This window comes from Martes martes (genome assembly GCF_963455335.1).
Source record: "Martes martes genome assembly, chromosome: 2".
NCBI classification, from domain to species: Eukaryota; Metazoa; Chordata; class Mammalia; order Carnivora; family Mustelidae; genus Martes; species Martes martes.
Genome location: NC_137889.1, coordinates 194,024,567 through 194,049,027, shown reverse-complemented (window position 1 = coordinate 194,049,027; position 24,461 = coordinate 194,024,567). Strand labels below are relative to the sequence as shown.

The 24,461-nt window shown below is 36.3% G+C and overlaps 1 protein-coding gene across 2 annotated transcripts; it reads left to right on the top strand.

Moving 5' to 3' along the window:
• Window positions 1–1,533: 1,533 nt before the first annotated feature.
• Window positions 1,534–23,386, top strand: LOC308338562 (UDP-glucuronosyltransferase 2B31-like). Of its 2 annotated transcripts, none has more exons than XM_080796763.1 (6): window positions 1,534–2,031; window positions 7,034–7,182; window positions 8,849–8,980; window positions 10,882–10,969; window positions 18,689–18,908; window positions 22,880–23,386. In XM_080796763.1, the coding sequence occupies exons 1-6, from the start codon at window positions 1,560–1,562 to the stop codon at window positions 23,157–23,159; spliced, it is 1,341 nt and encodes a 446-aa protein (XP_080652889.1). In that variant the 5' UTR covers window positions 1,534–1,559; the 3' UTR covers window positions 23,160–23,386. The 2 variants fall into 2 exon arrangements, with proteins under 2 accessions (XP_080652889.1, XP_080652888.1); XM_080796762.1 differs by having other exon boundaries at window positions 1,534–2,283.
• Window positions 23,387–24,461: the final 1,075 nt, after the last annotated feature.

Below are 24,461 nucleotides of genomic sequence, written 5' to 3'. Positions count from 1 at the left end.
TTAAAGAAAACAAAAACACTAATTTAAAAGATATATGCACCCTATGTTTACTGTAGCATTATTTGCCATAGCCAGCATATGGAAGCAACCCAAGTGTCCATTAATGAATCAATGGATAAAGAAGATGTATTATATGTAGACAATGTAATATTATTCCACTGTAAAAAAAAAATAATGTTGACTTACCATTTGTGATAACATGGACAGACTGAGAGAGTATTACGCTAAGAAAAGTAAGTCAGAGGGAGAAAGACAAAGATCATATGATACCACTTACATATGGAACCCAAAAAAAGAAGAACAAAAGCAGAAAGACTCATCAATACAGAGAACTGACGGTTGCTAAAAAACAAACAAACAAAACAAAACAAAACAAAACACCAAGAGAGGGAAAGCAAAATGGGTAAGGAGAGTGGGAGATACAGGGTTCCAGTTATTCAATGAATGTCAGGAGGATAAAAGGTACAACATAAGGAATATAGTCAAAGTTATTGTAATAGTTGTGTACTGACAAATGGAATCTACACTTGTGAGAATGACAAACCAGAGAGACTCGCTGAGTCACTATGTTGTAACCTGAAACTAATGTAACATTGTGTGTTAACTATGCTTTTAAAAAAAAGTAATAAAAAAAGATTTTTAAAAAGCCCTCACCACACACACACACACACACACACACACACAAATTCATGAGGTGATGGATGTGTTAAATAATCCTGTGGTGCAAACATTTCACAGTATATAAGGGAAGCAAGTCATATATGCACAATGTAATAATAATGATATCTCAATAAAGCCAGAAAACAAATTCCTAACATAAAACATTATGCTAATTAAGGGAGCCAGTCACAAAAGACAACATGTTGTATAATTTCATTTATATGAAATGCACAGAACAGATGGTAAATATGACAAAAAGTAGATAAAATGTTGACTAAGGCTGGGAGATGAAGAAAATGCAGTTTCATTAGAGGGTAAAAGTTCCCATTTGGGGTGACAAAAGGGCTCTAAAATTGATCATCATGGTGGTTGCACAATTCTGTGAATATACTATGAACCACTAAAATCTGACAATTAAATCTGACTTAAAATCTGACAATTGTATAGCATATGAATTACATGTCAACCAAATTTTTATGAACAAAACAAAACAAAAATCTCTTGAACCATCATATCCAAGAAATAATATTCACCTGTAAAATAACTTTAATTCTTCTGTCACTGGGACTGCAGACAGTGACCTCTCACCACTGTCACTGACATTCTTCCAAAATATATTACATAAGACAGGTGACTTGCACATGTTAGGTCATTGGCTCTTAGCTAGATGGTAGAACTTATAAGCATCAAACAAATATTAAACATTTGTGTACAGATGAAATCATCTGCCTGTACCCCTTTCCGTTTGCCATCCAAATAATCTGACTGTTCACATAATCTGTTTACTTTGAAATGTGAGAGTTATACTTTAACTTACTGAGTGATTTCTCCTTGACTATAAATACAAGCAATGGGACAAGGAAACAAGAATTTGCAAAGAAGCATTGCATTCCATCAGGATGTCTGCGAAGTGGATTTCCGTTCTTCTGCTGCTACAGCTGAGTTGTTACTTCAGCTCTGGGAGTTGTGGAAAGGTGCTGGTGTGGCCCACAGAATATAGCCACTGGATCAACATAAAGACAATCCTCGATGAACTTGTCCAGAGAGGTCACGAAGTGACTGTTCTGACATCTTCAGCTTCCATTCTTGTTGATCCGAGCAAATCATCTGCTATCAAATATGAGATTTTCCCTACATCCATACTTAAAGATAATTTTAAGGATTCAATCAGAGAAATGCTCGATATATGGATATATAACTTGCCAAGAGATACATTTTGGACATATTTTTCACAAATGCAAGAAATTTTGTGGAAATATTCAGTCTCTGTTCAAAAGCTCTGTGAAGATGTGGTTTTGAACAGGAAGCTCATGACAAAACTACAAGAATCGAGGTTTGATGTCATTCTTGCAGACACCATTGGACCCTGTGGTGAGCTGCTGGCCGAGCTACTTAAAATACCTTTAGTGTACAGTCTTCGCTTCTCTCCTGGCTATGAATTTGAAAAAAAAAGTGGAGGACTTTCTTTCCCTCCATCCTATGTACCTATTATTTTGTCAGAATTAAGTGATCAAATGACATTCATGGAGAGAGTAAAAAATATGATATATGTGCTTTATTTTGACTTCTGGTTCCAAACATATAATGAGACGTTTTGGGATCAGTTTTACAGTGAAGTACTAGGTAAGTCATGTTTCTAGTTGGTGACATAAAGTCTTAATTCCTAGTGCCTAGGAAGGTGAGTTTGTATTAAGTCAGAAGAATTTGTCTTTTATAAATGAAATGATGAAAGGATAATATAAAATGATCTTCCAATCTCACAAATATTATGGAAAGACTTATATGACAGGACCAGTTCCAACTGTGTCATCCATTAGTGAGTACATTACACGCCAGGAATTCAATAACCACAAATTAAAGCACTAAGGATTTCCTGAAGCAATTACATATCTATTCATTGTGTGTTTGTAATACTTAATTTTTTTTTACTTTTTTCTGGATAAAGTGTTTTAAATTTCCTTTGTTATTTATTAAATACAGGTTGAAAATATTACTTTTGATATGCTTTACTTTTTAGAATAATTTTAAATGACAGCATATGGAGTCAAGATTTCCCAGATAACCCTTGCCCCCACACATGCATAAGGTCCCGCATTATCAGCATCCCCCACCAGAGTGGTACATTTGTTACAACTGGTGAACCTACATTGACACATTATTATCCATCCAAAGTCTATAATTTATAGTGGAGTTCACTTTTGGTGGTGTATATTCTGTAGGTTTTAGCAAGTTTATAACGATATGTATACACCACTATTATATCAGAGTAGTTTCACTGCCTTAAAAATCCTCTCTGCTGTGCCTGTTTCCTACATATACATTTTACTTTACTTTTCCCATTTGAAAAGAAAAAAAAGGCATTAGAGGGGTTCCTGGGTGCTCAGTTGTTTAAGCGTCTGCCTTCAGCTCAGGTCATGATCCCAGGGTCCTTGGATTGAGCCCTGAACTGGGCTCTCTCTCAGCAGGGAGCCTCTGCCTCCCTCTTGCTCTGCCTGCCTCTTCCCCTGCTTCTGCTCTCTCTCACTGTAAAATAAATAAAATCATTTTTTAAAAAAGGACATTAGAAATTTCACTATCTTGATGAAAGCAGAGATGTTAATTGAGGAGTCACATATTTCTAGTACAACTGTCTATAGAGTATTGAGGATATTATTTCCACATGTTTCCCTTTTTAAATTTAAAAATAAAAATGTTTTTTCATATTACCTGAAAGATTCCTTCACAACTGGAGGAAATATTGGCTCTATCCCAGACTCAGGAACCTATAATAAGAAGTTTCTAATGATCACAAATTCTTTCATCAGGGATTATAAATCATGATTTAAAGGCCTAAAATCTTGTTGAAGGTTCCACATACACATTAATAGTTCACTTTTTTGAAAACTATGTTACTCCACTAAAGAAAAAATGAGTCAAAATTAATAGTGCACATATCTATTTCCATACTTGATGAAAATATTCCAGCTGTTATTTGCTGTTATTTGCAAATATTATTTAATAATAATAATATAATAATATATTATAATATATAACATATAATATAATATATAATATAATATAATAATACAATATATATATGTATAATACTATTATTATGCTCCTAATGTGAACTAAGGGCAATGATAAGTATAAGGAGACAAGTCATACTTTCAAAACTTCACAGTTTTCTTAGAAAATCTAAGATCAAGGGAATAACTTGCTAAATTATAGAAATGAGACTGAGTACTCTAAGGAAGTAGTTTCCATTGCTTAATTGATTGGGGAGCTCAAATAATTGTTTACATTTGCATCTGTTACTTTTGCAGCATTTCAAAGGAAATAAATGTATGTTTAATTTGATAGTGGCTTAGGTTTAATAATTGTTTATGATTGTGAATGTACTACTGTGATGTTAAAAATGAGACTTACACATTGTCTTTCATATATACATATGAACAACATATATAAGTTTGTAAATATATATTTGCATCATTATACATGTTTGTATCATATATGTGTTCTATTATCAAGCTACAAATACTTTTAAATATTTTTCAATAAATTATTCCAAATTCCTTTCAGAAAATACCCAAGTATATTCACAATACATTACTCTCATTTCCTCAACCTGTCGCTTGTTTTAGGGTTTTTTAACTTATTTATTTGTTTACTTTTATTTTTCTACCAAGTTTTAATATTTTTTTAACATATAATGTATTATTTGCCAGAGGGGTACAGGTCTGAATCATCAGTCTTACACACTTCACAGCACTCAACATAGCATATACCCTCCCCAATGTCCATAACCCAGCCACCCTATCCCTACCTCTCCACCCACCAGCATCCCTCAATTTGTTTCATGAGATTAAGAGTCTCTTATGGTGTTTCTCCCTCCTGATTCCATCTTGTTTCATTTCTTCCATCACTACCCCTCCAAACCCCCACCTCTTCTCTCAAATTCCTCATATCAGAGAGGTCACATGATTATTGTCTTTCTCTGATTGACTTATTTTGCTTAGTATACTATCCTCTAGTTCCAAACACGCCATTGCAAATGGCAAGATTTCGTTTCTTTTGATGGCTGGATAATATTCCATTATATATATAAGTTGTTGCGGCTGAAGTCAAAGAGGTTGCTGCCTGTGTTCTCCTCAAGGATTTTGATGGATTCCTTTCTCACATTGAGGTATTTCATCCATTTGGAGTCTACTTTTGTGTGTGGTGTAAGGAAATGACCCATTTTCATTCTTCTGCAAGTGGCCGTCCAATTTTCCCAACACCATTTGTTGCAGAGACTGTCTTTTTTCCATTGGACATTCTTTCCTGCTTTGTTAAAGATTTGTTGACCATAGAGGCGATGGTCTATTTCTGGGCTCTTTATTCTGTTCCATTGATCTATGTGTCTGTTTTTGTGCCAGTACTATATTGTCTTGATGATGACAGCTTTGTAATAGAGCTTGAAGTCTGGAATTGTTATGCCACCAACTTTTACGTTCTTTTTCAACATTCCGCTGGCTATTTGGAGACTTTTCTGGTTCCATATAGATTTTAGGATTATTTGTTCCATTTCTTTGGTAAAAAATCGATGGTATTTTGATAGGGATTGCATTAAATGTGTAGATTGCTCTAGGTAGCAGAGACATTTTCACAATATTTGTTCTTACAATCTATGAGCGTGGGACGTTTTTCCATTTCTTTGTGTCTTCCTCACTTTCTTTCATGAGTACTTTAGAGTTTTCTGAGTATAGATTCTTTGCCTCTTTGGTTAGGTTTATTCCTAGGTATCTTATGGTTTTGAGTGCAATTGTAAATGGGATTGACTCCTTAATTTCTCTTTCTTCTGTCTTGTTGTTGGTGTATAAAGATGCAACTGGTTTCTGCATTGATTTTATATCCTGACATCAATTTTAATTTTCATTTTAATTCTGGTATAGTTAACAGACTGTTCTATTAGTTTCAGGTGTACAATATAGTTATTCAACAATTCTGCACATCACTCTGTGCCCATCCAAAGTGTTCTCCTTAATCCCTCATCACCTATTACACCCATCCACTTAACCCACGGTGCCTCTAGTAACACAGTTTGTTCTTTAGAGTGAAGAGTCTATTTTATGGTGGTCTCTCTCTTTCTCTCTCTCTTTGTCTTTTGCTTTTTTGTTTGGATTCTTTTGTGTTTGGATTCCACATATGAGTAAAATCATATGGTATTTGTCTTTCTCTGATTGACTTATTTTATTTAGCATAATACTCTCTAGCTACATCCATGTCATTGCAAATTGTGAGATTTCATTTTTTAAAAAATATTTTATTTCTTTATTTGAGAGAGAGAGAGGGATAAAGAGAGAAAGAGAATCTGAAGTATACTCCACACTGAGCACAGAGCCCCACTTGAGGCTCCATCCCATGACCACTAGATCAGGACCTGAGCCAAAACCAAGAGGTGGATGCTTAACCAACTGAGCCAGCTGGGTGCCCCAAGCTCTCATTCTTTTTTTATGGCTGAATAATATTCATTATATAAATATACCACTTCTTCTTTAGCCATTCATCAGCTGATGAGCACTTAAGCTGTTTCCATAATTTGGTTATTGTAGATAATGCTGCCATAAACATTGACCCCAATGTTTCTCTATCCCTTTGAATAAGTATTTTTGTATGCTTTGGGTAAATACCTAGTAGTGCAATTGCTGAATCAAAAGGTACTTCAATTTTTAACTTTTTGAGAAACCTCCACACTTGTTTCTTGTGGCTTTGATTTTAGCCATTCTGAAAAATGTGCGCTGATATCTCATTGGAGTTTTGATTTGTATTTCCCTGATGATGAGCGGTGTTGAGCATCTTTTCATGTGTCTTTTGGTCAAGTGTATGCCTTCTTTGGAGAAATGTGTGTTCATGTCTTCTATCCTTTTTTTTTATTATTGGATTATTTGGTTTTGGGGTATGGAGTTGTATAAGTTCTTTATATATTTTGGATACTAAGTCTTTCTTTAGTGTTTCCTATAATATCATGCCATCTGCAAATAGTGAAAGTTTTGCTTCTTCCTTACCAATTTGAATGGATTTTCTTTCTTTTTGTTGTCTGATTGCTCTAGCCAGGACATATAGTACTATGTTGAATAAAAGTCATGAGTGGACATTCTTGTCTTGTTCTTGACTTTGGGGGGAAAGCTCTCAGTTGTTCCTCATTGAATATGATGTTCACTGTCGGTTTTCCATATAAGGCCTTTATTTTGTTGAGGTATGTTCCCTCTAAACCAACTTTGTTGCGAGTTTTTATCATGAATAGATGTGTACCCTTGTCAAATGCTTCTTCTGCATATATGGAAATGATCATATGGTTTTTCTCCTTTCTCTTACTAATGTGATGTTTGTCGTCCCCCCCCCCCCCTTTCAGGAAGACCCACTACATTATCTGAGTTAAGGGGGAAGGCTCAAATATGGCTCATTCGAACCTACTGGGATTTTGAATTTCCTCGCCCCCTTCTACCAAATTTTGAGTTTGTTGGAGGACTCCACTGTAAACCTGCCAAACCCCTGCCTAAGGTAACTGATTCCTGTCTCATTTGTTTTATTTGCTCTGAGGCATTTAACTAGTATTCTACTTAGAAATATCATTCCTCAACAATGTTTGTTTGTCCCAACAATATCTGCAGTCAAATCCAATGTTCACTTGCTGTCACTCCAACATTTACACAATTCCTCATTTGAGATCCCAAGCCTTGACATCTTAGAGCATTAATGGGTTTGCTTAGCCTATGAGAACACGTGTTTTCTGCCACACACCAAGGCTGAATAAAATCTCAGTAAAGAGCACTGGGGGAGGGACACCTGGGTGGCTCAGTCACTTAAGAGGCTGCCTTCTGCTCAGGTCATGATCCCAGGGTCTTGGGATGGACTCCTGCTTTGGGCTCCTTGCTCAGCGGGGAGCCTGCTTCTCTCTCTGCCTCTGCCTGCCACTCTGCCTGCTTGTGCTCTCTCCCTCTGACAAACAAATAAATAAAATCTAAACAAAAAAAGTCATTGGGGAAACATGGTTCTCGACATAATGAGCATAGAAAAAACTACATTTTGTATATAATAAGGACCACAAATTCTGCATATTTAATAAGGACCAAATTATTTCTACCACTTATACCTGAAAAATATTCATAGCATAAAATTGCAAAATAATTCTGTTAGTGTATAAGATGATACTCTATGAAAGAAAGCAATAAAGTAATATGTTTTAAGTTGATATTGTACCTTTAAGACATAAGAAAAACAAGCATCCCTTACTGAATGATTTTATGGTCTCTTCAACATCTCGTTGTCCACCTTTTTATTGGTAATAAGTTGAAACTAAGATCTTATTTCAGGGTTAACCTAATACCAATTTTGAATGCAAAATGTTTAAGTGTGTATGGTAACTTTCTCAAAGTCTAAATCCTGAGGTAAAACTGGTGAAAGTTCTATTCAGTCTAACACAAGTGTCCAGGGACAGATAAATCCATAAATATAATGTATTTACAAATAACGGAATATTAGTCATAAAACAGAAGAAACGTTGAACACATACTCTAAAGTGGAAAAGCTCCAGGATGTTACAGAAAGGGAAAGGGAGCAATCACAAAAGACAGATACAGTATGATTCCACTGATATGCGAGGTATGCAGATTAGTCAGATTCATAGAAATACAAAGTATAATGATGGTTGCTAAAGATGGTGAAGGAGGGAATGAGGAATTGTTATATAATGGGCACAGAATTTCAGTTTAGCAAGATGAAAAAGATCTGGTGATTGGTTACCCAGCAGTGCAGATATAGACATTATTGACTACATACCCAGGAATAGTTAAAATGGTTAATTTTTTGTGTATTTCACCACAATTTAAAGATAAAAACAGACATTACTCTGAAACTCCTGATACTATTTGGTATCTCTCTTTCGCTGTTTGAAGATTTTTTTTTTTTTTGAGATTTATTGATTTGAGAGAGAGATGGGGGATAGGGGAGGGGAGCAGAGGGAGAGACAGAAGACCCAGCAGATTCTCCACTGAGTGTAGAGCCAGACTCAGGGCTCAATCGCCCAACCCTGAGATCACAACTTGAGGTAAAATCAAGAGTCAGATACTTAACTGACTAAGCCACCCAGGCACCCCTGTAGAAATTTGTTTAATAGTGTTTGCTGTGGTGTTCCTCTTTTGTAATGGAACAAATTTTTTCTTCACAGGAAATGGAAGAGTTTGTCCAGAGCTCTGGAGAAAATGGTATTGTGGTGTTTACACTAGGGTCTATGGTCACTAACCTGCCAGAGGAAAAAGCCAATGTGATCGCATCAGCCCTTGCACAGATTCCACAAAAGGTTAGATAAAGTAACTGAATCCTATACAACTACTTAGTGAGTGTTAAACTGTGTAAAGAGTTTGTTTACCGTTTCCTTCATGGCATGGAAACCATGATGATAGCTCCAATTTATCTCAGATATGAGCAAAATATACATGGCAGATGGTAAAGTAGTACAGAAGGTGTTTTGATAATAACTTTGGCATTAACATTGAGATCAGAAAGAAATATATTTAGGAGGTATATATTTAGGAGATACAGTGTAACGTTTGCTATTATAATGTATCGTGGGCAGATACAGAAATCACCAAATTCTGCCCTGTCATTCCCTCCTTCTCCTTACAGGATTTTCAAGGGCACTGAAAAACACATAGATGTTCTCGGAAAGGAGTTGAATTTCAACAGTTATGTTAAGCAGGAACTAATAAAAGTCTGGAAACTCCATGCAGTTTTTGCTCATTGGATAATCCAGGTTTCTTTTCCTCTCACTAAATTTTTGAGAAAAGCCTACTCAGTATGCTGTTCAGAGAAAGAGCTGCCAAGGCTCACCAAGCTATATTTTGGCAATCGCCCAGCCTAGATGATTCAGGGAAAAAGAAAAACTGACACAAATGGTGGAGTGGACTCTGTTAAGAGTAAAATAAATGAAAAGGGAGGAGATGAGTCCACCCCTCTAGGTGACCCTGTACTTAGTAATATGTGGTTCCAAAAGGACTTTAACTTAGCAGAATAGTAACTCCTCCTGATTAAGGAAGGAAATGGAAATATATTAAGGAGTCAACCAGAAACAAGCCTAGGAAGGGAAAGTTTCAAGTTCCTCTTTTTACATAAAATATAGTAGTAGATTATTTTCCGATATATAGAAAACACCTGGAGTATTTGGGTGTTTGTGAACTACTTTCTGGTTTACTGATACAGTTTCTCTTTATGCTAATGTTCACTTAATATGTAAAGTTACTTGTACATTTGCATAACAAATATGTGTTAACCAATGTAAACCATCATCCAGTTTATGTGGATTCCTGGGGAATTCTGAAATCAGTCTATTTTGGTACTTGGAATGGAAATTGCTTGGGTGTAGAACTCATATTAATCCATGCTATCAATGTTTTGTAATGCATCACTGCAGTGTTAACAATTGGTTAAATAAAATGTAGCATCATCACAGTTTGGGATGTTTTTCAACAGCTGCACTTTTATTTCTGAAGTTCCAATAGGCTCTTCTTTGTAACATTTAAAGAATTTCCAAATCAAGAAATAGTAATAATAATCAGGATTCATGTAAAAATTACCTTTTTCTTGGAGGTAGTGCCTAATAATTAGTAATGTAAAAGAAATTATATGTACTAAGAGAAGTTATTTATATTAAAAAATCACTGGTAAGCAGAAATATTTATCTCCCACAAACAACAGATTGCATACTTAGCTTTTTTGTATTTCAAAAGATGTAAAACTCTAATAAAATAACATATGGAACAAGTGGATATACATGACCTCCCTCCTGTAACACTTCAAATGAAATAAATAGGTAATATTACATTGGAAGATGATAGCAATTATAATAGATAAAACAAAACAAATATGTAGATCTTAGTAATTTCCAAGTTGTTTCCACTAGATTTATATTAACTACCTAAACATTTCTTAAATACTTGTATTTGTCACTGTTAATCTCATTTGTCTAATCTCTATGTGTGAAACATCATGATTACATTCATACCTGATTGAATATAAAAGTAAGTTAAAAATGTGGGTATTTTATTATACCAGCATTTTGGTAGTCTCATTTTTAATATTTTTGTCCTTATTTGTATCAGTCAGTGAAAGAGGTCTAACTAGATTATCTCTTAATTTCTTAAAATTCTAATATGCTATAACTTCAAAGTTTCAACTCATGAAATAAGGGATTTTCTTTAACAGGTTCTATGGAGATTTGCTGGCAAGAAACCAGACAACTTAGGACCAAATACTCGGCTCTATGAGTGGCTCCCCCAGAATGACCTTCTTGGTAAGAATCTGGAGAACACTAAATTAAAACTAATGCTAAACAAAATGATAAGAGTTATCAAGAAGCAAATTGATTGAATATTTATTATTGAAAAATCCCAAAACAAATCTTACTTTCCTTACATTTATTTTGCAGTGCTAGGGGGACAAAGATCAGATACGGCATGTTATTATACACAGTCACATTCCTTATGGCCAGAATCAAAGTATCTTTATTTCAGGTGTAATTACTTCTCAAGGGTAAATTTTTTTAAATTTTTAATTTAAATTCAAATAGCCAGCATAGAGTGCATCATTAGTTTCAGTTGTACTGTTCAATAATTTATCAATTGCATATAACACCCACTGCTCATCACATCAAGTGCCCTCCCTAATGTCCATCACCCAGTTACCCCATCCCCCATCCACCTACCCTCCAGCAACCCTTAGTATGCCCCTAAAGGGACAAACCATAGGTTTGTCTCCCTGTATGATTTCTTTCCTTTCTGTTTTCCCTCCTTCTCCTATGATCCTCTGTGCTGTTTCTTATATTCCACATATGGGTGAAAGCATAAGATTATTGCCTTTCTCTGATTGACTTATTTCATTCAGCATAATACCTTCCAGTTCCATCCCTGTCAATGTAAATGGTAAGTATTCAACCTTTCTGATGGTTAATATTCCATTGCATAAATATACCACATTATCTTTATCCACTCCTCTGTCTGTGGATATCTCAGCTCTTTCTACAGGTTGGCTATTGTGGACATTGCTGCTATAAACACTGGGGGTTATAGCAGTGCTGCTTCAGGTCAATACATTTGTATCTTTGAGGCAAATACCTAGAAGTGCAATTGCTGGGTCATAAGGTAGCTCTGTTTTTAACATCCTGAGGAACCTCCATGATATTTTTCAGAGTGACTGCACCAGCTTGCATTCCCACCAACAGTGTAAGAGGGTTCCCCTTTCTCCACATCCTCACCAACATTTGTTGTCTCCTGTCTTGTTAATTTTAGCCATTCTGACTGGTGTAAGGTGGTATCTCACTGTGGTTTTCATTTGTATTTCCCTGATGCCAAGGGATGTTAAGCATTTTTTCATGTGCCTGTTGGCCATTTTCATGTCTTCTTTGCAGAAATGTCTGTTCATGTCTTCTGTCTCTTTCTTGAGTGGATTATTTGTTTTTTGGGTGTTGATGTTGGTAAGTTCTTTATAGATCTTGGATATCAGCCCTTTATCTAATATGTCATTTGCAAATATCTTCTCCCATTCTGTAGGTTGCCTTTTAGTTTTGTTGACTGTTTCCTTTGCTGTGCAGAAACTTTTTATCTCGATGAAGTCCCAACAGTTCATTTTTGCTTTCTTTCCCTTGCCGTTGGAGACATGTCTAGCAAGAAGTTGCTGTGGCTGAGGTTGAAGAGGTTGCTACCTGTGTTCTCTAGAATTTGGGTGGATTCCTGTCTCACAGTTAGGTCTTTCATCCATTTTGAGTTTATCTTTGTGCATGGTGTAAGAAATAGTCCAGTTTCATTCTCCTACATGTGGCTGTCCAATTTTCCTAGCACAATCGATGGAAGAGACTGTCCTTTTTTCATTGGATATTCTTTCCTGCTTTGTCAAAGATTAGTGGGCCATAAAGTTGAGGGTTCATTTTTGGGTTCTCTCTTCTTTTCCATTGATCTAAGTATCTGTTTTTGTGCCAACACCATACAGTCTTGATGATTACAGTTTTGTAATAGAGATTGAAGTCCAGAATTGTGATGCCACCAACTTTGGTTTTCTTTTTCAACATTCCTTTCTTCAACATTCCTTTCAACATTCTTCTCTCAACACTTCTTTTTCAACATTTGGGGTCTTTTCTGGAACCATACAAATTTTAGGATTATCTGTACCAGCTCTTTGAAAAATTTTGATGGTATTTTGATTGGGATTGCACAGATCGTGTAGATTGTTCTGGGTACCATAGAATTTTTAACAATATTTATTCTTCCAATCCATGAGCATGGAATATTTTTTTTATTTCTTTCACAAGTCTTCTGTAATTTTTAGAGTACAGATACTTTACCTCTTTGGTTAGGTTTATTCCAATGTATCTTATGGTTTTGGGTGCAATTTTAAATATTATAGACTCCTCAATTTCTCTGTCTTCTGTCTCATTGTTAGTGTATAGAAATGCAACTGATCTCTGTACATTGATTTTATTTCCTGCTGAATTCCAGTATCAGTTCTAACAATTTGGAGATAGAGTGTTTGCGGTTTTCCACATAAGGTATCATGTCATCAGCAAAGAGTGAGAGTCTGACTTCTTCTTTGCCAATTTGAATGCATTTTATTTCTTTTTGTTGTCTGACTGCTGAGGCTAGAACTTCTAGTACTATGTTGAACAAAAATGGTGAGAGTGGGCATCCCTGTCATATTCCTGACCTTAGAGGAAAAGCTCTGTTTTCCCCCCATTGAGAATGATATTCGCTGTGGGCTTTTCATAGATGGCTTTTATGATGTTGAGATAGGTTTCCTCTATGCTTACACTGTGGAGAGTTTCAATCAAGAAACATACTGTGTTTTGTCAAATGTTTTTCTGCATCAATAGAGAAGGACATATATGGCTCTTGCCCTTTCTTTTATTAATGTGATGTATTACATTGCTTGATTTGTGAGTGCAGAATCACCCTTGCAGCCCAGGAATAAATCTCACTTTGTTGTGGTGAATAATCTTTTTAATGCACTTTTGGATCTTATTGGCTAGTATATTGGTGAGAAATTTTGCATCCATGTTCCTCAGGGGTATTGCTCTGTAATTCCCTTTTTTGGTGGGGCCTTTGGTTTGGAGATCAAGGTAATGCTGGCCTCATAAAATGAGTTCAGAAGTTTTCCTTCCATTTCTATTTTTTGAAACAGCCTCAGAAGAATAGGTATTATTTCTTCTTTAAATGTTTGGTAGAATTCCCCTGGGAAGCCATCGGCTCTCGTCTCTTGTTGGTTGGGAGATTTCTTCTTAATGCTTCAGTTTCCTTCCTGGTTATCAGTGTGTTCACATTTTCTATTTCTTCTTGTTTCAGTTTTAGTAGGTTATACGTTTCCAGAAATGCAGTCATTCCTTCCAGATTGTCTAATTCGTTGGCATATAGTTGCTCATAATATGTACTTAAAATTATTAGTATTTCCTTGGTGTTGATCATGATCTCTCCTCTTTCATTCATGATTTTATTAATTTGGGTCCTTTCTCTTTCTTTTTGATAATGTGGCTAGGGATTTATTGATGTAATTAACTCTTTGAAAGAACGAGCTTCTAGTATCATTGATCTGCTCCACTCTTTTGGTTTCTATTTCATTGATTTGTGCCCTAATCATTATTATTTTTTCTTCTGGTTGGTGTAAGGTTTATTTGCTGTTCTTCCTCCAGCTCCTCTAGTTTTAAAGTTAGCTTGTATATTTGAGACTTTTCTAATTTTTTTGAAAAAGGCTTGCATTGCTATGTACTTCCCTCTTAGGACCGCCTTTGCTGCATCCTAAAGGTTTTGAACAGTTGTGTTTCCATTTTCATTGGTTTCCATGAAACTTTTTTTTAAAATTTTATTTATTTATTTGATAGAGAGAGATCAGTAGGCAGAGAGGCAGGCAGAGAGAGATGGAGAAGCAGGTTCCCTGCTTGCGGAGCAGACATCCCGATGCAGGGCTTGATCCCAGGACCCTGAGATCATGACCTGAGCTGGAGGCAGAGGCTTAACCCACTGAGCCACCCAGGCGCCCCTCCATGAAACTTTTTAATTCTTCTTTAATATCCTGGTCGACCCATTCATTCTTTAGTAGAATGCTCTTTTACCTTCAAGTATTTGAGTTCCTTCCAAACATCCTCTTGTAATTGAGTTCAAGTTCAAAGCATTATGCCCTGAAAATATGCCGGGGATAATCCCAATCTTTTGTTATGGGCTGAAAAACAATTTGTGACCCTGTATGTGATTTATTCTGGAGAATGTTCCATGTGCAATTGAGAAGAATGTGTATCCTGTTGCTTTAGATGGAATGCTCTGTATATATCTGTGAAGTCCATCTCATCCACTGTGTCATCCAAAGCCCTTGTTTCCTTGTTGATCTTCACTTAGATGTCCATTACAGTGAGTGGGATATTGAAATTCCCTATTATTATATTATTATCAACGTGTTACTTTAATTTGATTATTAATATATAAACCACTGCTCTCAAGTTAGAAGCATACATATTTATAATTGTTAGATCTTCTTGTTGGAAAGACCCTTTAATTATGATATAGTGTTTCTCCTCATCCCTTTCTACAGTCTTTGGTTTAAAATCTGATTTTTGTGATATGAGGATTGCCATCCCTGCTTTCTTTTGATGCCCATTAGCATGAAAAATGGTTTTCCACCCCCTCACTTTCAATCTGAAGGTGTCTTTGAGTCTAAAATGTGTCTCTTGCAGACAGCATATTGATGCGTCTTGCTTTTTTAATGTAATCTGATACCCTGTGTATTTCAGTTAGTCCATTTAGCCCATTTACATTCAGAGTAACTACTGAAAGATATGAGTTTAGTGCTATTGTATTACCTGTAAAGTCACTGATTCTGTAGGTTGTCTCTGTCCCTTTCTGATCTATGTTACTTTTGGACTCTGTCTTCACTTAAAGAATCTCCTTTAATATTACTTTCAGAGCTGGTTTAGTGATCAGAAATTCCTTGAGTTTCTGTTTGTCCTGGATGCCTTTGCTCTCTCCTATTTTGAATGATAGCCTTATTGGATAAAATATTCTTGGTTTCCTATTTTTCTTATTTAGCACTCTAAATACATCATGCCAGTCTTTTCTGACTTGCCGGGTCTCTTGGATAGGTCTGCTGTGAGTCTAATGTCTCTACCTTTGTAGGTTATGGACCTCTTGTCCCAAGCTGCTTTCAGGATTTTCTTTTTGTCTCTGAGATTTGCAAGTTACATTTTTATGTGTCAAGGTGTTGACCTATTTTTATTGATTTCCAGGTGGGTTCTCTGTGCCTCCTGGACTTGAATGCCTGTTTCCTTCCCCAGATTAGGGAAATTCTCAGCTATGATTTGCTCAAATATGCCTCATGGACCTCTCTTCCTCTTCCTCTGGGACCCCAAAATCTCTAATAATATTTTGTTTTATGGAATCACGATTTGTCAAAAACCCCTCCACCCTCTGGGTCCATTAGTTGTTTTTCTTGCTTTGCTCTGGCTTCCTTCCTTCCTTTCCATCATCTTGTCTTCTATGTCACTGACTCTCTCTTCTGCCTCATTTACCTTAGCTGTAAGAGCATCCATTTTAGATAGCATCTTAGTTAAAGTATTTTTAATTTAAGCCTGATTATATTTTATTTCTGCATGAGGAGATTCTCTAGTGTGTTTTATGCTTTTTTCAAGCCTACTTAGTAACTTTATAGTCATTATCCTGATTTCCAGCTCTGGCATTTTACTTATATCCATTTTGATTATATCTGTGGCAGAGTCAGTCACCTATGGTTCTTTCTTTTGTTGTGATTTCCTCCTTCTAATCATTTTACCCAGAGAAGAATGGAAGAATGAGGCAATAAAATAAAATTTATCAACCACGAATCAAATGAAACACATACTAGACAAATCCAAACAGGTCAGAAACTAAAACGATAAAGAAAAAAAAGGTGGTGAGAGAGATTATAATCTCCCAGGTGGACAAAACATGGTGATCCACTTGGTTCTGGGTGTATTTTGGTCTGTTACAAGACACTAAATCCCAAAAATGTAAAGAAAGCAAAACTCAAATAAACACAAAAATAAAATTGAAACAGTGAAAGGAAGCTAAAAATGAAGAATAAATCTTTAAAATGTAAATTTAAAAATGAAAGTTAAAAAATACTTAAAAACAAAGAATTGATAAAATAAGAAACCAGTTGGGGTTCCTGGGTGGCTCAACCACTAAAGCTTTTGCCTTTGGCTCAGCTCGTGATCTCCAGGTTTTGAGATCAAGCCCTGCATCTGGCTCCCTCCTCAGCATGGAAACTGCTTCTCTCTCTCTTTCCCTCTACAATTCCCCCCTGCTTGTTCTCTCTCACACACACACATATAAAAAATATTTTAAAAAAATAAAATAAAATAAGAAACCAGTTGAAAAGGAAAAAAAGAATAAAAGAACAAGTGATTTTAAACTGAAAGTTAAATGACTGTTGAGAAAAAAACTGAATTCCATATACTATTTTCTCCCAGTGCTGGAGTTTTATAGTCCTCTGTGCTCCAAAAACTGGGTGTTCCCTGTTGTTTCTGCTGGTCTTCTAGGGGAAGGGCCAGCTGCACTGATTCTCAGGTGTCTTTGCCTGGGCAGATTTGCACAACACCTTGCCACTGGCTGGGCTCAGTGTAAGCTTTCTGATTGCTCTATGTGGCTTTTGGTCACTGAAGATCCTCTGTGCCTCTTTGGAGGATGAAAAAAAGAATGGCTGCATGCCGGTCTCCAGCCCTGGAGCTGAAAGATCACAGCCCCTTCTCTTCAGCAAATCTTCAGGGATAAGCAGTTTTCAGTTTGGTGTGTGCCCAACTGCAGACATGTGTGGTGTGCACCCACACTGATCCTCCCAGGGAAAGGTGGAGGGTCACCACAATTCTGCCCTTTGGAGATCCCACACACAGAGAATGGTCACCCGATCATGGTGCAGTTTGCAGTTTATGAACTGAACTGAGAGCCCCCTCCCTGTCTCACTGAACATAACTGGTTTCTCTCTAATGGATTAAGAATTCTATAGCTCAGGCACCCCTGTTCTTTCTGTGACCCCAGGGATCCTGAGAACACACTGTTCCACCTAGGATTCTGCCCCACTTGGCCACCTGAGCACCATTCAGGCAGGGACATCTCTCCCTGAAACGGACTTCTAAAGAGTCTGAATTTGCCCTCCAGGGCTAAATCACTTTCTGGTAGCCAGCTTATGGACGCTCCCTCCCACTACCATTTGTCTTCCGAATATACCTTCAGATTCATTTATCTGCACCTCCCACCTTGCAAAAAGTGCCCACTTTTCTATTTGTAGAATTTCAGCAATTCTTTTCTTACATCTCAAGTTGAATTCATAGGTGGTCAGAATGGTTTGATAGTTATCTGGCTAAATTCAGGGACAAGATGAAATGAGGTCCCTTACTCTTCCACCATCTTGCCTCTCCCAATAAATTTTTAATAACTAAATGGATCATCACTTTGTCTCCTGATTTTCCCACTTTATTCCTATCTTTTCTCATTCTGCATGGGTATTCACTGCTAATGAAAAATTATTCCCACTGACTCTACACTTTCTCCAGGAAAACACCATAATCTTTTTCATGAAGTCATAACACATTTCATGATAAAGTGCAGTCTTTCTTTCCCCCGACTTGAACCACCACTGTCATACTTCCTGTTGCCTTGACACTTTACATGTTAAACTCAGTGGCTTTACTGTTTAAGAGAATATGTTCTAATATGCCACCTCCTTTTCTTTTCTTTTTTTTCTTTTTTTGCACATGCTATTCTTTATCCAGAATTTTCCCTTTCAATCTGTCTGTTCAGTCGTTTTGTAACCATTTTTCAAGTTACAACTACCAAATAAATTTTCATTGACTTCTCCAGCAGATTTTTTATTTTCTTGCTCTGGGATCTAAAAGACATTTTAATGCTATTTCATATGCATTGTACTATGTGCCTTATGTTGCTAAACTCTCCTTTTTTTCCTAGGAATTATAATTACTAATGCGCTGAGATTCATCCAATCCTAGGTCATCCAAAAACCAAAGCCTTTGTAACTCACGGTGGAACCAATGGCATCTATGAGGCGATCCACCATGGGATTCCAATGGTGGGCATTCCCTTGTTTGCGGATCAACCTGATAACATTGCTCACATGAAGGCCAAGGGAGCAGCTGTCAGTCTGGATTTCCACACACTGTCTAGTACAGATTTGCTCAATGCATTGAGGATGGTCATTAATAACCCTTCGTGAGTAATATAATTTTTTTCATTAATAGTATTTAGAGATAGGTTCTTCTATCAATGATGATTGTGCATTTCGTCCTATATTTAAGAAGTTAATTTTGAAATTTTAATATGTATAACTAATCTTAAACCTACCCTTATTTTCAACCAGACATTAATTCCAAAGTTGCTTTTTAACCCCATTGATTTAATGGGCTGCAACAATTTTCTATATGAGCAAATGCAAAAGTTATATATGGAATTGTAAGAACACATATTTAAAAATATGATAGAATTCCTAAAATGAAAGAATGAACACTTTGCAGTTATGTAAAATAACTTTCAATTCAGTACCAAGAATTTCCAAAACTATAAATCTTTTTGCCCAAGAATTAATTTTGATTTTTATTTTAATATATTTTATAATATGGGATGTACATACCATAATATTTAAAGTACAAAAACCAAACATATGTAGTATGTTACAGAATTATGAAGCCATGACTATAATCCAAGTTTGGGACATTTTCATTAACCCAAAAAGGAATTGCATATGACTTAGAAGTCATTTCCCATTCCTCTTGCCTTAAGTAAACAATCTACTTTCTGGTTCTCCTAATTGCTGTATTCTGGATATTTCATACAAATGGAATCATACAATTTATGGCTGTTTGCACATGGTTTCTTTCACTTGGCATGTTTTTGAGTTTCACTGATGTGGTAGTTTTGCATTGCTGAATAATATTCTATGGTATGGATAAATTACAATCTATTTATTCATTCTTCAGTTCATGAACATTTTGGTTATTTCCACATTTAGGAATCATAAATATTACTACATATGCTATTGTGTGAACAAAATTTGTCACTTCTTTTGGAAGTGAGAGGAAATTTTTGGAAATTCTAGTAGAATTGCTGGTCATATGTTAACTCTGTAAGGAACTGCCAAATTGATATCGAAATGAGATGCACCATTTTACATTTCCACCAGCTGAGTATGGGAGATCCAAGCTCTCCACATCATTACCAACACTTGTTATCATCTGGGTTTGGGTTTTTTAAAGATTTATTTATTTATTTGACAGACAGAGATCACAAGTAGACAGAGAGGCAGGCGGGCGGTGGGGGGGCGGGAAGCAGGCTCCCTGCTGAGCAGGGAACCTGATGCAGGGCTCGATCCCAGAACCCCAAGATCACGACCTGAGCTGAAGGCAGAGGCTTAACCAACTGAGCCACCCGGGTGCCTCTATCATCTGTTTTATTACAGACATCCCAGTGAGTGTGAAGTGGTCTCTCCTTGTGCTCTTGATTAGCATTCCCATTATAGCCCAAGTTTTTAAACATCTTTTCATTTACCAATTGCCATCCATGTGCCCTTTTTAGAGAAAAGTCTATTACAATTCTTTGATAATTTTTAAATTTGATTAATTGTCTCACCTTATTAAAGAAATTTTTGTGTTATGAATATAACACATTAACAGATATATGATTTGTTAATGTTTTCTTCCATTCTGGTTGACTTGATTTTTCACTTTCTTGATTGTGTCCTTTGAAGAGAAAACTTTTTAAAGATGATAAGACAAATAAAGAAATTTTCTATATTACATAGGAAAATAATATGTGGGAATTTGTAGTGCCTAGCACAGCAACCACGAATTCAGTATTTATTACTGCTATCAGTATTAATATTATATTAGGAGGGTATCATCTAAAGAAATACCGAAAAAATGTATTGAGAAGGAAATGGTAGAATGATGAATTAATAAAATACTTTAAATAGATAAGAAAGAAAAAGAAATATATGGCAGGTTAGAGAAATAGAACAGAAAATAGAGAATAAGACAGTAGGTAAAAATATAAATATGCCAGCACTTACATTAAACTTAAACAGATTACATAATTTAAAGACGAAGGTTGTCAGAATGCATTTTAAAAACTATATACTGTTTATAAGACATGTTCAAACAGAAATGTAGAAGAGGATTTAAGTACAAAGGTAGAAAATGATCTATTTTAGCAGTAACCATTTAGAAAGATGTTGTGCCTATGTGACTATCAGACAGTACTCCAGAATCACTAACAAAAATAAAGATACATATTTCAAAATGATACATAGACTGATCTGTCAAAACAACACAAATTAGTAACTGGTGACACCTACGATGAAAATATCAAAATGCAGCAGACGTAGACAAAAGAACAAACAAATACACAACTCTACAGTCATAATATTGAGTTTTCAAACATCTTTCTCAATAACATAGAAAAAGAAGACAAAAAAAAAAAAGAAAGAAAGAAAAAAGGAAGAAAGGAAGGATGGATGGACGGAGAAGATAATGGAATGACTAAATTCCTAAATGTTTTAAAGGATTCGATTTGAAGTACAACCTATCTGACATACATATACATAATAATATATAAAACAACAGAGAATACATATATTTCAAGAATGGAATAGGTACTGGAATTAACCATATGCTGGGCTATACACCAAGAGTAAATTTGGAAAATATAAATCATCAACAGTATACTGTCCAGCCTTACTGGAATTCACATAGAAATTGTCAAAAAGAAAGATAACGGAAACATCTCTAAATTTTGGAAATTAAGCAATATATTTCTACATAATTCAGTCAATAAGATCACAACTGTAAATAACCTTCTTCTCAACAATTCCACTTTCACATTATATACAAACACAACTGTATAAATATGTAATCTAAAGAAATACACAAGATTTTTATGACAGCTTTAGTAATAACAGCCAAAATATTGTTCACACAAATGTCCACTGATCATTAAGTGAAGAAATACTCTGTGGTATTGCCAAACAATGGAATGCTATACAGTAATAGAATTAACTGACAACTGTTAGACAAAAGACAAAGGAAATGAGTGTTATCTTATTATTCTGATACATAAATAATAAAAGCTAATCTATGACGACTTAAAGGGTCAGAGAAGATGGGATCCTTCTGGGTAGCATGTGATACCCTATATCAATATCCTAGTAGTAGGTGTATTATTACATCCACTTCACAATTATATTCTAGCTAATTTTGAATTGAGGAGCTATTCAGTTAAGACCATGTGCATTTTTCTTATGTTATATATTTAAATGTTATTATGGAAAATATGTTTTTGAATTCTAGGTTTCAAAGAGCAGCACACACACGCACGCACACACACACATCCCAAATGTCTAAGGGTGCTTTGATAGTGTTACCCAGAAAAGCCCGAGATGGAACACAGAGCTTGATAGATTATCAAGATGTAGAAGCAGCTTTGGAGTGTTGCAGGGAAAAGTGTCCAGCAGAGAGACAGAAAGTGCAAAGGTGCTTAAGTGAGGACATGTTTGGCAACTTCAGTGAACTCCTAGCAGGCCTTTATGCCTACAAAAGAGTATACATGGGACAAAGTGACAGGAGGAGAGGTTGCTGGGGGGCTGTATCTGTAAGATCCTATAGTCCAAAATCCATAGCTGGATTTTACTCTAAAGGTAATGAGAAGCCAGATGGAAACTCTGAGCAGGGAAGTGCCATGATCTGATATCGGTTTCAAAAATCAGACTGGCTACATGATGGAAAATGAAGAGTAGAGAGTAGAAGAGTGGAGACACAGGGACCAGTGAGGTGGCATTTTACTTACCATGACACAATTCCCTTTGCTGCTTCATGAGATCATGCTATAAGTGCATTCCCACCATCTCATTTACAGCTGTCACAAGGGCCCATAGCATTTTCTGTTAGAAAAGGTCAAACTATCCTCACTGCACTTCCATTTTCACTTCTTAGAATAGTTGGTGATGGGAAAATTCCAATTTATATGCCAAATCTCCAGTGAGGACCCAAATAAAAAAAATATCCTACTTCTGTAATTCTATGACATGTATTTTGAATCACTTGTATGGCACTTTTCAAAAACCTTTCATGGGAATTATACGATTAGGCAATGAGCTTCCTTTCAATGTCGGTATCTTTATGTTTCTGCTTTAGATACAAAGAGAATGCTATGAGATTATCAAGAATTCACCATGATCAGCCTATAAAGCCCCTGGATCGAGCAGTCTTCTGGATAGAGTTTGTCATGCGCCACAAAGGAGCCAAACACCTCAGGCCAGCCTCCCATGACCTCACCTGGTTTCAGTACCACTCCTTGGATGTGATTGGGTTCCTGCTGGCCTGTGTGGCAGCTGCTATACTTGTCACCACACAGTGTTGTCTGTTTTGTTACCGGAAGTTTGCAAAAGCAGGGAAGAAGGAAAAAAAGGAGTAGTTACATCTGGGGCCTCAAGCTGGTATGTCTCATAAATGGGACTCATCCAGTTTATTCCAGCAAGAAGTTGTGATAGAAGGTTTCTTCCTCCTGTGACAAAATGACCTTTCGCAACTTAGCTTCTCAGAACAAAATCTGTTTTCAAGGGATTTACAGCCTATTTAAGAGTTAGAAATGTCATGCCAAAAGGAAACTGGGAAAAAATAAATAAAATAAAAATAAAACCATATGGGTATTTATTGAAACGTATTATTCTAAATCAAAAGTCATCTCCCTCCAAAAATTATTGATCTTAACTGTGTTTCAAACATTGGGTATGGACACAAGAACATTATGAAAGCTATTCACAATATCTCTATTATTGTGCAAATACTCAGAATATGTTAACTTAATTTGGGGCCAGAATTTTGTAGTTTTGTCCTTTGCTAGAGAAACGACAGGTACTTAAAATTCTGTAAAATGATTTATTTGTCCATTTCGTTTTGGGAGACCACTAATTCTCCACAGTAAGATCCACCCTCAGCATCACTCCTTACCTAAGAACAGTGCAAGCTCCTGGGTTTCATCCAGCTTGTCACTTCCCAGCAGAACGTAGGTGAATTTAGAAGTCTAACACCTACCCCTTTCCTATTATAAAACTGAGATGCCCAACTGGTTAAGCTTCTGACTCTTGGTTTCAGCAAAGGTCATGATCTCAGGGCGGTGAGATCAAGAGATCAAGCCCCAGAGTTGGGCTCTGGCTCAGCAAGTAGTCTGCTGAAGGTTATCTCCCTCAGCTTCTCACTCCCCCTGCTCCGGGACACTATCTCTCCAAAGTAAGTAAAATCTTAAAAAAACAAAACCAAAACTGAGCTATTTATGACAGACTTCATTTCATTAGCTTATTCTCTTTACCTCACAGTCCTTTAAAAAGATTCACCTGGTGGCTTCCACGGTCATTCTACTCTTTCATAATGGCTGGAAAGTCTCACTTGTAGGTTTGATAATAGAGAACACGCTCCCTGAAGGAACTTAGTGAGCATTCACTCTCTCCTATTGAGAGGGAAGAGGCTGCCATGCCTATCAGGGAGGGAGTCATCACCGTGTAGGCCGAAGAGGCCCATTAGGAGGAGCACCTGACCCCCTGAAGCAGAGGCTGGAGGCCAGAGTGTGACATCTGGTTCTTGTGGCCCAGAAGGATGCCCAGGATGGATGTGAGATGTGGCTCCAAAGCCTACAACAAGTGCTGCCTCAGCTTGGCATGTCCAGCAGCGCCACCTGGAGGTAGCCTCCGTGCTAGTAGTGGGTTGTCATGGAGTTGGC

Bases quoted from the DNA above. Each gene is read 5' to 3' on its own strand.
- LOC308338562 (XM_080796762.1), top strand. From the start codon at position 1,560: ATGTCTGCGAAGTGGATTTCCGTTCTTCTGCTGCTACAGCTGAGTTGT. The intron at 2,284-7,033 runs GTAAGTCATGTT...CCCCCCTTTCAG, and splicing joins GTTTTACAGTGAAGTACTAG to GAAGACCCACTACATTATCT. The intron at 10,970-18,688 runs GTAAGAATCTGG...ATCCAATCCTAG, and splicing joins CCCCCAGAATGACCTTCTTG to GTCATCCAAAAACCAAAGCC.